Source organism: Myxine glutinosa, unplaced genomic scaffold (genome assembly GCF_964187855.1).
Source record: "Myxine glutinosa unplaced genomic scaffold, kmMyxGlut1.1 SCAFFOLD_574, whole genome shotgun sequence".
NCBI classification, from domain to species: domain Eukaryota; kingdom Metazoa; phylum Chordata; class Myxini; order Myxiniformes; family Myxinidae; genus Myxine; species Myxine glutinosa.
In genome coordinates this window covers 77,212-94,358 of record NW_027616671.1, presented here as the reverse complement: position 1 = coordinate 94,358, position 17,147 = coordinate 77,212, and the positions used below count along the sequence as shown (strand labels likewise).

The following is a 17,147-nucleotide window of genomic DNA, read 5'->3' as shown; positions in this document are numbered from 1 at the left end:
TACGTGGGTACGTGGGTGCGAGTACGGTGACAATCCCCCCCCCCTCTATTTACATGAAATGGTTTGGTCCATGAAATGTTTTGGTCCATTCGCAACGCCAAAGCGAACGGCGAACGGCTTGCGAGTACAGTGACAATCCCCCCCCTCTATTTACATGAAATGGTTTGGTCCATTCGCAACGACCACAGAACCCCCCCCCCCCCCCCCCCTCTATTTACATGAAATGGTTTGGTCCAAAGCGAACGGCTTGCGGAGTTTGGTAAAGAAATCGCCATAGCGTGCACAAACGCGCAGGAAAGCGAAAGAATCGCTAATTAGTTTTAAAACATAGTTTAACGCCAACATAGTTTGCCAACGTGAAATAAATGAATACGCTCTCAAATGTGCCGTCCGAGGCAGAGTCTGTTCGCCACGTTCGGCACACGCGATAACTCGCTGCTCTCTGATTGGTTGAATCGTTTTTTGGACATAGCTCGGTAAGTACTTGTCCGATTAATATGAAACCTTGAAAAGGCACATCCTCGGGTCCCCAGCAATATACCTGGCAAGTTTAAAGTATATCGGACCCGTGGTTGTCGAGAAACAGCGGTCACAGACAAACATACAAACACACATACAGAGATTAATGGAATTATAGATAGATATGGATTACTTGGATACTATGGAGTACCAGTTCAATGGTAATTCCCTGTGTGTGGCAAAAGGCGACAGGCGGCAGGAAGGGCATCCGGCCATAAAACATTGCTTCAAAAAGGGGACCACGGTGCCCGAAAAGGCCAACTCCTGGTCTGCGGGGAAAAATGGCCTCTAAAGATGGTTCTTCTTCTATCAGTGATCAGAGTGGTAGATACTAAGACGATACAGCTTCCATCATCACCAACTTAAAGTCAGTTTGAAGGGCGACACATTTTATAGTGTGATGCGTTACCTGTGAAGCATCAGTGCCAAAGTTTGTAGTTTGGTCATGAATCGAAGCTCGAGGTAAGTGCGGTACGTATGCACCATCTTGTGAGACAGTTTGCACTGATTGATTGCAGTCAAGTCAGCTGTACTAACAATAGTAAGGGAAACATATGAAAATCTGTTAACTAAATTGTTACCAAAAAATTTCTTCACCAATATGTTTGTAAAGGTGTGTAATAACATGTGTTAAAATGTTGAAGGTCAACTCCCGTGGGAAACCCAGAAAAAAAGCTGTTGAATTCGGGTACCGAAAAATTATTTTCGAGAATTTTTATTTTTTTAAATCGGCCCTTAAGTAACTTATGAGGGGTCAAATAAGGGTTTTCCATGATTCTGAGTTGATTGTTAACATTTATATTTCACCACAGACACTCCTTTGTGGAAAAATAATTTCTAAATATATCTCATTTTCTACTTTGCAGGACATGGAGTCTAGCAATATGGATGAAGACGTTACTCCACCTGTGCTCAATTGCTTCATCTGTGCACGCTCGGATACACCAGCTGAAAGGCTCATACAGGCAACTCCAAAGGGATACTCAACTTTATTGAAACAAGCAGAAACTGTCGAAAATGTTACTGTTGTGGAACGTATGAAGGAGGCTCAAAAGGAAGGAAAACTGAGGTACCACCAGAAGTGTAAAAATGATCTGTACAACAACTTTGTTGCAACCACCAAGAAGTCAGCTCAAGCATCAAAGGCAGAGAAAGAGTCATCAAAGTTGAAGAGAAGACGCACTACTTGTGAGTTCAGTTCATCAACTGGCTGCAGTTCTAGAAGATCACAGTCAGTTGACATCCTGTATAAGGATGTATGCATTCTTTGCAACCAACCAGCCCAGCTCTACAAAAATAATCCAGCACAAGCTAGAAAGAAATACAGAGTGCCAGATAATTTGACTGCAGATACACTGAAGGCAAGCTTGCTGAAGACAGCACGGAGTCGCGGGGATGACTGGGGCACTGAAGTCACTGGACGCCTGGAAGGGATCAACGACTTGGTAGCAGAAGAAACACTGTACCATTTGCGATGCAAACTTATGTTTGCGAGAGGTGACAGTTTGTCCAAGACTGATGAGGAAGGAAAAAGGAAGAGAGGACAGCGGAGTATTGATGAGGAGCGAGAGGCAGTTTTTATTGAATTCTGCGAATGGTTAGACTCAGAATTAGAGCATGGGGTAATGAACATGGACCAAGTCCATGAAAAGCTGCAGGAGTTTGATCAGTCACCAGAGAAGAGCCTTTCTTATTCAAAGCATTGGCTAAAGATAAAACTTCTAGAGAAATACGAAGACACCTTGTATTTCACAACACAGGAAAGAAGGGCAGATGTACTCTGTCTCAAAGATGGCACCGACAATATTCTGCGAGAGCATCATGCTAATCTTGACCATGGAGATGAGAAGACTCAGATCATAAAGACGGCACTCAAGTCCATATCCAATGATATTGCCTTGATTGATTTAGGTCCAAAGTCATACCCCACCACACACAGTATGACTGACATCGATAGTCAGCTGACACTTGTTCCTGCAAGCCTTCAGATGTTCTTGAGACCGATTGTCAAGACAGACGAAAGAGTTGCCGTTTGGGGGCAGAATTTTATTAAGGCCTGTCGACCTCGGTCTGGAGTATTGCCACACCAAATGGGGCTTGCCATACAACTTGATCATAGATTTGGGTCAAAATGGATGCTCAACAAGTTCCACCGGCTGGGATACACTGAGTCTTACACGGAGACACAAAACTACAAATACTGCTTCCTTAATAGTAGGAGTGGAGATGATGTTCCAGATACTTCTGGCACTCTTGACACCATTGTGGAGGAAACCGATGAACAGATCAATGATGAGGTTGCGGTTGATGCTGCGCTTGAGGATCAATCAGTGATGACAGCCAAAGTGCCAGCCAGTGAAAGTGAATTGTCAAGTAATGATCAGGTGGTCTTTATGGAGGTTGGGGAAACAAACAATGCAGTCACTCAGTTTGTTGGAGACAATATAGATTTAAACATTGTCTCTATTCACGGAAACACTCCCTTTCACTCAATGGGTTGGATCGAAGTCACCTCTCCGGCACCACCTTTGCCAGATCCACAGACAACAGCAGCTTTCCCCCGGGTGAAGTTGAAGGCACTCGACAAAGCTAAGATCCTGAGAGGAACTGAAGTAAAGATTATTCCATTTACGAACAGGAAACAGATAGGAACGAACGCGATCATGTTTCTCCCCCTCGCTGAGCTTTCCTCCTCCCTGGCTCATGATCAGCCACTCCTCACTCCAGGTGACACACTCTGGGCAGCGGGGTGGGTGCACAACATTCACTCCGTGCCTACCTGCAGACCCGGGACTGGATCCTTCTACAGAGCATGTCTCTGAACCCCAGTGACTATGGATGGACAATAGGTGTGCACGGGTATGAGCCAGTTCCAACACTGGACCCCACGGCTCCTGAGGAGCTATTGCAGTTCACGAGCTGTAATTGTCATGGAGATTGCAGCAACCGGCGATGCAGCTGCAAGAAGAATGGGGTCACGTGCATCTCGGCCTGTGGAGTCTGTAATGGCATTACATGCAGAAACTGCAGTCATGATGTTGTTGAGTCTGAAGAAGACATAGACAATGACTGTTGAAACTTCTGACATTGTGAATGAGAAATAACTCTTGAGTATTATATATGTATGTGAAATAAAAGCTACTTTGTGTGTAAATGTAAAAGTGAAAATATAAATGTTAACAATCAACTCAGAATCATGAAAAACCCTTATTTGACCCCTCATAAGTTACTTAAGGGCCGATTCAAAAAAAAAAAAAAAATTCTCGAAAATAATTTTTCGGTACCCGAATTCAACAGCTTTTTTTCTGGGTTTCCCACGGGAGTTGAACTTCAACATTTTAACACATGTTATTGCACACCTTTACAAACATATTGGTGAAGAAATTTTTTGGTAACAGTTTAGTTAACAGATTTGTGAAATATCTCATAAAATGCCCTTACTACAACCAAGAACAATCGCAACATTTTTCTACTAATTGTATAAAACTGGGAATTCCATGTCGATGAATGGACAGTCCCGTGTTTCAATGTGTGTTTATTTTCAGCATTTCATTTTTCTGTATTTACTTTTATTTTGGCATCGTGACAATGCTGATATGAAGCCGTTGCGATGGTACTGTGTGTGCGCCCTTCACAGATATTGCAAGTCGAGGTCCATTGTCGGCTCATGGACGACGCAGGTAATGCTTCCTTCAGCTTGGCATTACTAACTTGTTTTTTTTATTAACCCGACGGCATACGAACACTGGTGGCTTCTCTGAAAATTATTTAGGTTAAAAAAAAAGAGCAAAGGAGTGGAAGTTCTGGAATCTTTCGCTGCATTTTGAAAACGGAATATAATTGGCGAAGAAAGTCAGGATGTGGTATCCTCTCATTGTGCCATCTTTGGTGGCCAATTATCCTGGAAATTCATCGGAGTCAAGCAGACGGGATAGCTGCCTTAACATCCTACCCAGTGGGCTTTGCACTTATTGATGCAATGCCCCACGTGAAGCACCAGGGAGGCAGTTTATAGTTGGGTCCAGAATCCAATGGTCAAAGGTAACCTCGCCAAGTTCCAAATTCCTGCTGTAACCGTGCATCCACGGGTTTGTTTTGCTGCTCACCAAGAGCAATGCATGCTTGACCCAAGAGTCCGTTAAGATTGAATTTTCCCTTGCAGTTGCTCACAACTCAATCTTTTAGCATTTGATTGCAGAGCCACATTCCTAATATCTTTGAAATTCATATCAAAGCATGTTGATATTTACTTGTACCTTGTCCTGCGTATAACATATGCACAGATTCCTCCACGAGGCTTCATTTGTCACTGGTTTGATTCCAAATTTTGACTTTGTTTTATTTTTTACCCAAAACATTGCTTCATGAAAAACTACCCTGTGTGAGTAGATGTTTAGGTTGTCTGTCAGTCTGTTGAAGGTAATGCCTCCATTATACGAACACCATGACAGGGCAGGCAAGAGGGCTAAGAAGCAGCAAGCAAAACACACTCATTCAGGACAAGGTGTTGGTGTGAGCATTGGAAATTCAGCCAAGGATGAAGATGAAGATGAAGATGAAGATGAGGATGAGGATGAAGATGAGGATGAAGATGGTGAGTGTATTTGGTGGTGGTGGTTTTTATTTTTATTTTTTTTATTTCAGAAAATGTGTTTGAATAAGTTCAAGGCACAGCTAAAAGCCCATTGGGCATGTTGGCCTGTGACATGATGACAACTTACCTACCTGCAGGTATATGCTGTTTATTGTAAAATAATCCCCAGCAGGGAACCTTTCCAGGGTATTGGTGCACAGTGGTTGACTATTTTTGAAATATGGCAGGGAATCTTTAACATTCGCAACTTAATGTTGGAGGCATATCTGATTTTGAATCCCAGAAGCATTGCCCCCCCCCCCCCTTCCCTTTTCGTGGCACTGTACCAGAAAGGCAGTCATGGCTTGAATTTTGGCTGTTGCAAAGTGTAGTAAAAGTTGAAGGAGTTTTTCACATGTCTGTCTTTAATCTTTCTTCTTCCTTCTTCAATCCATTCTCGTCGGTTCTGCTCATTTATTTACTCAAAAACAACTTCTTATCCCTTCATTGGGTCATCGTTTCCCTTCTATCTTCTGCCACTTGTATACTGGTGTATATGAGATCGTAGTCATGTTGAGTCTCCTTGCACAAGCTCTGGTAAATTTTTTGCTGTTCGTCCATTCATCCCCTTCCTCCTCTGACCCCTTCCCATTTCTCACACCATGCTCGCGCTATCTCTGGATGGAAGCCCGTTTAAAAAACCCATCCTACAGGTACAGCGGAGCCTTCAGAAAGCATTCATTAACCTTACTTTTCACCCCAGCTCCAACATGTGTGCCTGCATTTCCATTTTTTAGGATCCTGAAACAGAAACCGTCTTTCAATAAATGTCGACTCGTGGGTTCACCATCTCCTCTCAACTCCCACCTTCTCCTGCCTTTTTTGATCTTGCCCATGCCCCCAGCCATGCCCGCCCACACCCCACACCCCACCCCCTCTCAACAACTCAGCATCCAATCACCTCCCCCTGCATGACTCAACTTAGGGTTTGCCATTTTTGTTGGATAAATGATGCTTTTTGAAGATGGACAATTACGTTTATTACAAAAAACAACTCTGTGTTAGACACTAAGCCACTGTCGGCAAATACATCGTGGCTCGAAGAATATATTGAGTTAGGTTTGTCATTTGAAACTTGCCTTAAAAGGATGGGCTTCTCCTTTCTTCCGACCAAAGCTGTACATGCATGCTTCATACATGCTTCTATTTTTATTTTGAATTTTGGGAGGGTAAGCAAGGGAATCGTGGTTTAGTGCTAGAATTTGAGAAGACCAAAACGAGGATTTGGGACCTTCAATAACTAATGTTCGAGGAAATGATTGTGACTCTTTTTTGACATCTGCAGGAGAAGGAGAATGGAGTTTTAAGAAAGATCTTAAAGGCTACAGTGATGAAAATGCAGCCTGGTTGAAACCGAGCAAGAGGAAACGTGACGACGAGGATCATGAGGATGAAGAAGAGGAGGTATACAAATTCTGTTATTTTAAAGACAAACATTCTGACTAACTTTTCATTGGGAGTCAATCAATAAGCTGTGGTCCAAACAATTTGTGCTAAACTGCCCTGTTTCACTCAAATCAAAAGGTTGAGCGTGGATTTCATTCTGAAACGCAACTGTCATCAGCTACCTGCAGTATTATTCAGCCTACATTGGTTTGAGAAGCCTTTTTGGGCAATACCAACTCACTTTTTGGGAAGGTACCAGTAACCAATCCATGGTATATATATTTTTTCCCTGCTAACAATCTCTTTTGATGAATGCTTTTTAGATAAGACGGTTAACAAAACCAAACATTGGAACAAAAGCTAGGCATGTAAACTTTGGCTCCAAGACCAAAATCCATGGTCAAACTAATATACATGCACTTTGGCTTTAAGATCAGGCCTAATGAGCTGACACACAGAACATATAATAAAGGGAGCAGGTGACAAAAGGGGTGAGAGAGGGAAGCACAACAGTAGGGAACAGGGACATCCACAGATCTGTGGAAGAGAGGGGGCTGGTGTGGGGTACATGGGACAATCATGAAGATGAACATGAAAGATGAACATGAATCAATTTCTTGCTCCTTTTATATTTTACTTTTTTGTATACAGAATCGAGGCTCGTGTAAGAGCTGACACATTGAACATGAAAACATGCACAGACACATAAAACATACAATGAAGGGAGCGGGAGACAAGAGAGAAAGAGAGAGGGAAGCACAAAAGCACAACAACAGAAGAGAACAGGGACGTCGGTAGATCTGTGGAAGGGGGAGGGCTGTGGAGGAGGGAGGGGTACACGGTATAAAGCAAATTAACACTACGCGGAATTTCCAGAAAAAAGTTGGGGATTGAAAGAGGCGGGTTTGGGGTGTTTTAACGGGGGTAGAAAAGCTCAAGGTTTTGGATGGGGAAAGATAAGAGATGGTGATGAACAGCTGTTTTAATGACCTGGAGGGAGAGTGGGATTGAAGAGAGTGAGGGAGTTTGTTCCAGAGGTGGGAGAAAAGAGGCATGAAGGAGTTAAGGTGAGCAGAGAGGTTTGATTTTGTCAGTTTAACCATAAGAGGGTTGCTGGCAGATCTTGTGCGTCCTGCAGGAATATTTGGGGGACAGAGCTGGGGGAGCTAGGCCGGAGAGGAGTCGGTGGAAGACAAGAATGACCACCAACCTTCCTGTGGTGAGAGAGAGGCCCTCAGAATCAGCTTAATTGCGAGAGATACCAATGATTCTGAATGCTTTGGTTTCAACCGTGTGAAGCTGAGCTAGGTGTGAGACAGGAGCACCAGCCCAGAGGGGAGAGCAGTATTCCATTGAGCTCTGGATGAAAGCTTTGAATGTGGTGAGGACCTTGCATGACGGAGGATGCCCAGACGGCGACTGGCTTTGGAGGCCAGCTTGGAAATGTGCTTCTGGTATTATCGAGGCTCTTTCAAAGATCTTCTAGATTCCGAGTGTCCATGTGAGGGTTGGGAGGAGAAGGAACACCTTCGGCTTCACCAGCTTGAGCTTGTGATGAACCCATGTTTCCGAGGTTGTTGGTAGTACAGCCGAGACACGCGGGATTCAAAAAGTGGGAGACATGAGCAGTGCATTGTGCATAGTTCACACAACCTCCTCCAATGTGACCCTATTTTTGGCTGACAGTCTTTTCACCGAGCGCCAGAAATTCAAGCTGAGTTGAATTGGTATAGAACCTGGGCCAAAGTACTCTGCGCACTTTGTACGTCACGTTCAGCGAATGTCACCTCCCTCCGCCGTGTATTTATTGTAATAATAAAATTTAAAAAACAGCTTCCGTACACCGACCTTGAGGCTCGGTTTGCAAGCCACCATCTACAATTCCAATGTAAGAGACATAATTGCTCTTCTTTTGGGTCTTCAGAGTCCTACGGGTATTTTGGGTCCTCTGGTTAATTTGGGTCATTTGGGTGCTCAAGCTCTTTTGCATCCTTGGGATCTTGGGTGTTGGGCCCCTTCCAATGGGCTCCTTGTCGAGGATTTAATTCAATCAATATTAGGTCAGCATTAATTGAAGTGGAAATAATTCAGTGTCCTCTCTGTGGTTTTACAAGGAAGCGTTTTTATGCTTGGAGTTGGAAACTGGCTTTTAACAAACAAAGAACATACCAAAAAGTACCGAAGTACCAGGAGTACCAAAAAACATCAAAGGAACATTAAGTACAGAAAATGACAGAACCTAGCCAGAATCTCTCTCACATCCCTTGTGACCAAGTCCCTTATGTAGTGTTTTCCACACCAAGAAGTGTGGTGGGTGAACTTGAAAGTACAGAGGCAGGAGGGTGGAAAGGGGGTGGGGGGTGGGGGGGGCAAGAGACCTTGAGGAGATAATCATTGGTGGCGCCACGTCGTCTGACCCTTGGATGAAACCCAGCCAATGAGAAGACCCCAGTCGGTTACCGAGACAACAAAATTCCTTGAGGGGTGAGATCTCAGGAATTAACTGTAAACGTGTTGTTGTGGAGACTACATGACATCAGAGCCCGACCTTGATGACTCGGACTGGTTGTCGGCCCGACGTGAGACAGAAGGCTAACTAGATTTTTGAATTAAAACCTTGTTCATTCTTAAGCCTGCCCATTATGTGGCATAATACATGATATAAGTTATTTTAATAGTTAATCTATTCATTCAAATTACACGATACATATTTTAATCAATCAGATTAACAGTATGGTAAGGCTTCTGTATAAATAAACTCAACACCAGCTAGCTTTAATGTGTACTAGAATATAAGACCCGTCGCTTCGCTGACAAAAATGCCAATCTTTGCTGTAATCACTACTCGATGGGGGGGGGTGGGGGGTGGAAAGGATTATTGGGAGATCCTGCTCTCCGTGCAGGGATAACCAACATTTGGTGTTGGCATTTGCAGTTTTGACAGGCGTGTCCATGTACCCGTAAAAAAAAGAAAAAAATACTAATTTTGGATCACAAACACTCACGGGGGTTACCTGAATCCACCGTAGTTTGATTTTTTTGAAATCCATTAATCCGTTCTCAAGTTATAACACGACAAACAAACAAACAGACAGACAGACACGGCTCCTTTTATAATATCGATTTATCCACACGGGATACAATTCCCATACTTCCAATGGGCAAAGAATAATCCAATCAAAATTCACTTTAAAAGCAAAACACATCTGGTTCTCATTATTGACCCAACGACTCATCCTACCGACAGTGGAATGCAGTTTTTTTTTTAACTGCCTACAAAATTACTTTTACTTGACTTTATCTATACTCAAGTTTGATAAATGGATTTAATAATAAAAACCACCACACCTTCCTGAACCCCAGCATCGACCTGGGTCATAAGAACGTTCAGGTCCTCCTGGTAGAAAGTGCGTCAGAAAGATCTCATATACAATGCCTATAGAAAGTCTACACCCCCTTTAAAAATATTCTCCTTTTGTTGTCTTATAGCCTGGAATTAAATAGACTTTTCACACCTTTATTTACACATCGTAACCCACAACCTCCAAGTGAAAAACAAATTCTACAAATTTCCAAAAATTAATTCAAAATCCAAAGATAGAATATCTTGTTTGGATAAATGTGACCCCCACCGCCCCCGATAAAACCTTCAATGCAGCAGAATTTTTTTTGTAGGCTTCCTCAGATCTGTGCAGCGACACAATCCTGTCTCTGAGCTCTGCAGGCAGTTCCTTCGAACTCATGGCTTTGTTTTTGCTCGGATATGCATTGTCAGCTGTGAGACCTTATATAGACACGTGTGTGCCTTTCCAAATCATGTCCAATCAATTGAATTTACCATGGGTGGACTCCAATCAAGCTGTAGAAACATCTCAAAGATGATAGAGAAATGGGAGGCACCTGGGCTAAATTTCAAGTGTCATAGCAAAGGGTCTGAATACTTATGTAAATGTGATATTTCAGTTTTTTCTTTTTAATAAATTTGCAAAATTTTCTAAAATCCTGTTTTCTCTTTGTCATTATGGGGTATTGAGTGTAGATTGATGAGGGAAAAAATGAATTTAAACGATTTCAGCATAAGACTGCAACATAACAAAATGTGAAAAAAGTGAAGGGATCTGAATACTTTCTGAATGCACTGTATATTGTTAAAAAAGGCCTTCTTCAGGGAACAAGTAATGGGTTAACAACTTACAGCTGTTCTGCAGCAATGTAAGTAAATTAAGCCTTGTAAGTTGATGCAAACAATTCCTACAGGTGTCCCAACCTCTGCTGATTACTTGATTACAAACCCCCTGTCTGTATAAAAGCAGTATTGGAACAGACTGTTATTACACCCTCTGAAGCATTATTTGAACAATATTTCACTGCAGGAAGTAGTATATTGGAAACTGGAGGAAACTCTGACAGGAAGAGGTCTGGCAGACCCAAAGCCACAACAGAATCAGAAGACAAGTTTCTGAGAGTCAACAGCTTGCGTGATAGGTGGCTCACAGGACAACAGCTTCAAGCACAGCTTAACACTGGTCGAAGTAAGCAAGTCTCAGTTTCGCTCTTTCACGAGCCTCGATCTTGTATCCAAAAAAAAAAAAAAAACTGTGAAGAGAAGTCTTTGAGCTGCAGGTTTGACAGGTCGAGTGGCAGTAAGGAAGCCATTGCTAAGATGGCAAAATAAGAAAAAGAGGCTTGCCTGGGCCATGAAGCACTGCCAGTGGACTAATGAAGACTGGAAGAAGGTCTTATGGACCGATGAATCAAAATTTGAAATCTTTGGGTCATCACGCAGGGTTTTTTTACACCATCGAGTAGGCTAAAGGATGGTTCCTCAGTGTGTGACACCAACTTTCAAACATGTAGGAGGAAGCGTGATGGTCTGGGGCTCTTTTGCTGGATCCAGAGTCGGCGACTTGCACCGAGTGACTGACACCCTGAATTAAAAGGGCTACCACAGCATTTTGCAGTGCCATGCAATACCCCCTGGTATACGCCTCGTTGGTCAGGGGTTCATCCTTCAGCAAGATAATGACCCTAAATCCTCCGGGCTATGTCAAAACTACCTTCGAGGAAAAGAACAAGACGGTAGGCTTCAAATCATGGAATGGCCAGCACAGTCTCCAGACTTAAACCCCATCAAGCTGGTTTGGGATGAACTGGACAGAAGGGTGAGAGCAAAGCAACCTACAAGTGCAACACATTTGTGGGAACTTCTGCAACAGTATTGGGAAGAACTTCCCGAACAATATTTGATTTCCATTGTAGGAAGAATGCCACAAGTGTGTTCGGAGGATATATCTGCAAAAGGTGGCTACTTTGCTGAGTCAAAAATTAAATTACATTTTGTTAAAAAAAATGATTCTATGATTTATTTTTTTATCTCCAATTGTTTATTTGTTCGATGCTTAATTTCAGAGTACATTGAGACATTAAACTGCATAAATTTCAATAAAAACTGGAAAAATTGAGGTGTTCTAAAACTTTTGACCGGTCGTGTAGATCGAGACAAACAAATGTGAATACCAATCAAAAAGTTTGAGAGACTGGAAATTGAAAATATGTGACTTATGATGAAAGGGAAACGACTTGTGAATTTATTGTTTAACCAGAGTGACGTGGAGGAAGAAGGTGAGCGTGATGATTATGGATCTCTGGACGACAAGAGCGACAGTAGTGAAGGAGAGGAAGAATTGGGGCCTTCAGATGATGATGTAAGTCATAACGTGTGTGGTATGCGCATGCAAGTAGGTTCTACTCTTACCACTTGAACAGTCGGGATTTATCCTCGTGAGTGAAACTAATTGTTATATATATATGTATAATTATATATATATATGTATAATTATATATATAAATATGTATAATTATAATTTATATATAATTTATAATTTTTTATATATATATATATATATATATATGTATGTATGTATGTATGTATGTATGTATGTATGTATGCATGTATACTAAGTCGAGGCTCGTGTAAGAGCGAACACATGTATCGTATAATAAAGGGAGCAGAAGACAAGAGGGGGAGAGGGAAGCGCACCAACAGTAGGGAACAGGGACATCAGGAGATCTGTGGCAGGGAGAGGCCTGGGGTGGGGAGGCACACAGGATAAACAAGATGGACACCCCATGGACTTTCAGGAAAGAAAACGGAATTTGAAGGAGAGATGGATTTGAGGTGGATTAATGGGGATTGAAAATATCAAGGTTTTAGATGGGGGAAGATATGAGATGGTGGTGAACGGTGATGTTAAATAAAAATTCTCATTGTGTTTTTGCTAATGGTCATGTTTTGTTTTTCTTGTATTTTGTTTCATTTCCTTGTATTCAATCTCATAGTTGTGACGTCATTCTAATGCGTGTCCGCCTGCGCCCTCTTTCACAAATTGCAGTAACATATTGGGTCCAAAACAATTACTTGTTAGGCCTGGATGTCTGGGCAAATCTGATTTACTTGTGATATGTTTAAACTATCCGTTATTAATGATGAGCAGATACCTGCCACGAGAGGTCATACTTTCTCATCTGTGATGAGGAAGGTACAGCGCAACCTCTCATTGATAATATTTCGAAATCGATCGAAAAATCGACATTAAATTTGCTGCTTTACCAATACTTACAATACAATCTGTGAACCAGGTATAATCATCGATGTGACTCGTTCGGGTTTCCAGGTGTAAAAACTTTTCGGGCATGGATTTTATTTTGGGGCAAATAACTGGGGGAGGAGAGGAAGTGGAAAAGTACAAACAGGGCTCAACATTAGCTTTCCTTCCAGCCTGTCCGTGAGACAGGTAGGTTTAAGATTGTACCTGTCCCAGTCGACCATTGCACCTGCCGAACTATTCATGCTACAAGCATGTGGTGCGATACCATCACGTTTTCGCCAGTGTGCGGGGTTAGTCGTGTCTTAAAAATATCCTCTTGGTCACTCTCAATCACTGTGGCTTTACTTGTGAAAGAACAACTACATTTGAGGTCATGATACAGGTAGTGGACAAAAAAAATAGAAAACCTAAGTAAATATGGGACACCAAATATTTTGAAAGCAACGGCTTCCACACAGGTGTGGGCCCATATGGCAATTAAACATGCTTTGGAATATGTATAAAAATGCTGCACAGGCAATTATAGGCACAAAATATAAATGCCTATAATCATGGCTAGCATGGCTGCAAGATGAGACCTCAGTGACTTTGAAAGAGGGGTGATTTATGGGGCACATTTGGCAGGACCTTCGTCCTTCAGTGACAAAAACAGCTCCACTTGCTGATGTTTCACAAGCAACGGTGTCTAAGATGATGTTGGCATGGAACTCCGAGAGAAAGACATCATCAGAAAATGGCAACAGTGGGCAAAAGTGCATTTTCCAGGATCGTGATTTCCGTGCATTAATTTGAAGTGTGAGGCAAAGCAGGTGAGCAACTGCAGATTAATAGACTGTAAATTTCAACCTGGGGCACGAGCAGCCAATTTCATCCAAAACGGTCCGCCGAGAACTCCACAGAGTGTGATACGATAGTCGGGCTGCAGTGCGCAAATTGCTCATCACACCTGGGAATGTACGTTTGTGAGTCCAGTGGTGCAGAGATCACAGGCAATGGACTACCGAGCAGTAGAGAAATGTGATATGATCAGATGAATCATCCTACACCATGTTCTCGCCAAGCGAACAAGTGCATGTTTTGGCGCAAACCTAAAGAATTCTACAATCCTGAGTGCTTGGTTCCAAAAGTGAAGGGTTCTGGTGGATCTGTAAAGTTGTGGATGCATTTTCCTGGCATGGTTAGGGTGCAGTCATTCTCTGAGCAGGCAAGGTCGATGCCAATCGCTACTTAATGGTACCGAGTGACCATCTTCACCCCATGTTGTAGCATTTCTTTCCTGCATGGAGGGGTGTCTTCCAGGATGACAAAGACCCCATCCACAGAGCATGTGTGGTCACCCAATGGTTTGATGAGCATGACACTGATATTATCACGATGTCTTGGCCTTCTCATTCATCAGATCTGAACCCAATCGAGCATTTATCATTTATGGGATATTCTGGAATAACGGCTGAGACAGCATTTTCCACCTCCATCAAACAGGTGTGAGTTGATTTACTTTCTCATTGAAGAATGGCACCACATCCCTCTTGCAGACTTCCAGACGCCAGTGGACTCTATGTCACGATGCATACAGTCACGTGAAAAAGTAAGTACACCCCATGTAAAGTTTTGACCTTTTCCAACATATTTCAACATACAGCTATTTGATCTTCATTTCAACAATATTGATAGATAAAGGTGATATAATATAACAAATATCATGAAACATTTACATTTTGTAGTCCATTGTATAATTTAAATAAACATAAATGCAAATTTCACATGTGGAAAAAGTAAGTCCACCCTTGGCTCTAATAGGTGGTATTGCCCCCTTTGGCAGAAACAACCTCAAGTAGGCGTTTCTTATAACTGTCTACCAGTCTCTGACATCGACTGGGAGAAATTTTTGCCCACTCCATGCAGAATTCTTTCAGCTGTGCGATGTTTGAGGTGTTTCTTGCATGCACAGCTCGTTTTAAATCCCCCCACAACATCTCGATGGGATTTAGATCCGGGCTTTGACTTGGCCATTCCAGAACCCTCCATTTCTTTCTTTTCAGCCATTCCTTGGTGGATTTACTGGTATGTTTAGGGTCATTGTCATGTTGCAAGGTCCACCTTCGGTTGAGCTTCAACTTCCTGACAGATGGCCTCACATTATCCTCAAGCACCCTCTGGTACAATGAAGAATTCATAGTGGATTCTATGATGGTGAGCTGCCCAGGCCCTGATGCAGCAAAGCTGCCCCAAACCATAATATTTCCATCACCATGCTTTACAGTTGGTATCAGGTTCTTTTGGTCAAATGCTGTCTTTGGTTTTCGCCAAACATGTCTTCTGGTACTGTGGCCAAATAGCTCTACCTTTGACTCATCTGTCCAGAGCACATTGCTCCAGAAGTGCTGGTCTTTGCCTTGGTGTTCATTGGCAAACTTTAGTCTTGCCCTGATGTTCTTTCTGGACAGCAAAGGTTTCCTCCTGGCACACCTCCCATGTAGATCAAATTTGTGCAGCCTCTTTCTAATGGTAGACTCGTGCACTTTGACATCAACAGTAGCAAGAGCTACCTGTAGGTCCCGTGATGACATTCTGGGGTTCTTCGAGACTTCTTTCAGCATCTTGCGGTCTGCTCTCAGGCTGAACTTGCTGGAGCGGCCTGGCCTGAACAAGTTGGCAGTTGTTTGGAATCTTCTCCACTTGTAGATGATCTTCTGGACAGTTGAATGATTGATTTCAAATTGTTTGGAGATCTTTTAAAATCCCTTCCCAGACTCGTAGGCATCTATAACCTTCTTTCTGAAGGCCTCAGAGAGCTCTTTTGATCTAGGCATGGTGACGCCACACACTTCAACAACAAAGAGCAAACCAAACTAAATGTCTGAGGTTTAAATAAGACAGGTTCCTCCAAGATCCCCTCTAACGATGTTCTAATCATTTGCACCTGAGCTGGTGCACCTGATTCTAATTTTAGGTGTTTGAAGTAGTGATAAATGTAGGGGTGTACTTACTTTTTCCACATGCGAAATTTGCATTGATGTTTATTTAAATTATACAATGGACTACAAAATGTGAATGTTTCATGATATTTGTTATATTATATCAGCTTTATCTATCAATATTGTTGAAATGAAGATCAAATAGCTGTATGTTGAAATATGTTGAAAAAGTCAAAACTTTACATGGGGTGTACTTACTTTTTCATGTGACTGTACATGCTGTACTGGCCTCACAATAGTGGCCCAACGCCCGTTAAGTGACTTTGCATTGGTGCTTCCATTGATTGTTGGTGTTTCCACTACCTGTATGCTGTTAATTAAACTTCCGGGTTGTAAAATTGACCTGTCGATCGGACAGCTTTATTGAGATTTTCACTTGTCCGACAGACCAAATTTCCTGTCCTGGGCTGTCAGACAACCGTTAATGTTGATCCCTGTAAAAACGTTGATCATGCCCTTTTATTATCCGCAGAATTATCCTGACATGATGCATAACCAAGGGCTTTGGATAGGAATTGGTAAATGTCGAAAATTACTGACTTGATTTGTTATTTTCTACATGTATATTTATTTATATTCTGAATGTACACAGCTCCTCCCCATTGAAAAGGCCGAGAAAAGGGAGAAGCTCAAAAGGGCTGCAAGGTATGTGTTTTACCCTTTGCCCTGCAATCAACCACAACACAGGAGTCGTCTTTATCTCATGATGTTGGTGTCACTGTTGATTTTTTTCGAAACCTCTTCCCTTCAGGAAACAGCAACGGCAAGAGGAAGAGCAAGATGGAATCCAGATTAACATCAGTGAGGATGAAAAGTTTGTCTTCCCGAGTGGCCAGGAGATTGAGAAAGAGGATATCCTTTTGTCTCTGATTAGCCCTGCGTTCACAGTGTGCTTGATAACCATGGTGGTTTGTTTGTGAGGTGTAAGAGGTGTATCCAAAGGTAGAAACTATTTTTGGAGACAAATTATATCCAAAGCTTGTGTTTCGTTCTTGCTGTGGAGAAAGTATGTTCATTTTTCCA

General features: G+C 42.4%; 1 protein-coding gene across 7 annotated transcripts in view; it reads left to right on the top strand.

Annotated features, from left to right (window-relative positions):
* Positions 1 to 17,147, top strand: part of LOC137415170 (28S rRNA (cytosine(4447)-C(5))-methyltransferase-like) — a 98,793-nt gene that overhangs the window by 27,704 nt on the left and 53,942 nt on the right. For 6 of the 7 annotated variants that reach the window (XR_013621525.1, XR_013621526.1, XM_078768826.1 and 3 more), the window contains exons 11-16: positions 4,157 to 4,199; positions 4,971 to 5,113; positions 6,438 to 6,556; positions 12,142 to 12,243; positions 16,717 to 16,769; positions 16,876 to 16,976. Coding sequence is in view for 5 of the 7 variants with exons in the window: in XM_078768826.1 (XP_078624952.1) it covers positions 4,157 to 4,199; positions 4,971 to 5,113; positions 6,438 to 6,556; positions 12,142 to 12,243; positions 16,717 to 16,769; positions 16,876 to 16,976 (561 nt within the window). In the remaining 2 variants the exon portion in view is untranslated. The other variant, XM_078768827.1, reaches the window with a different exon arrangement.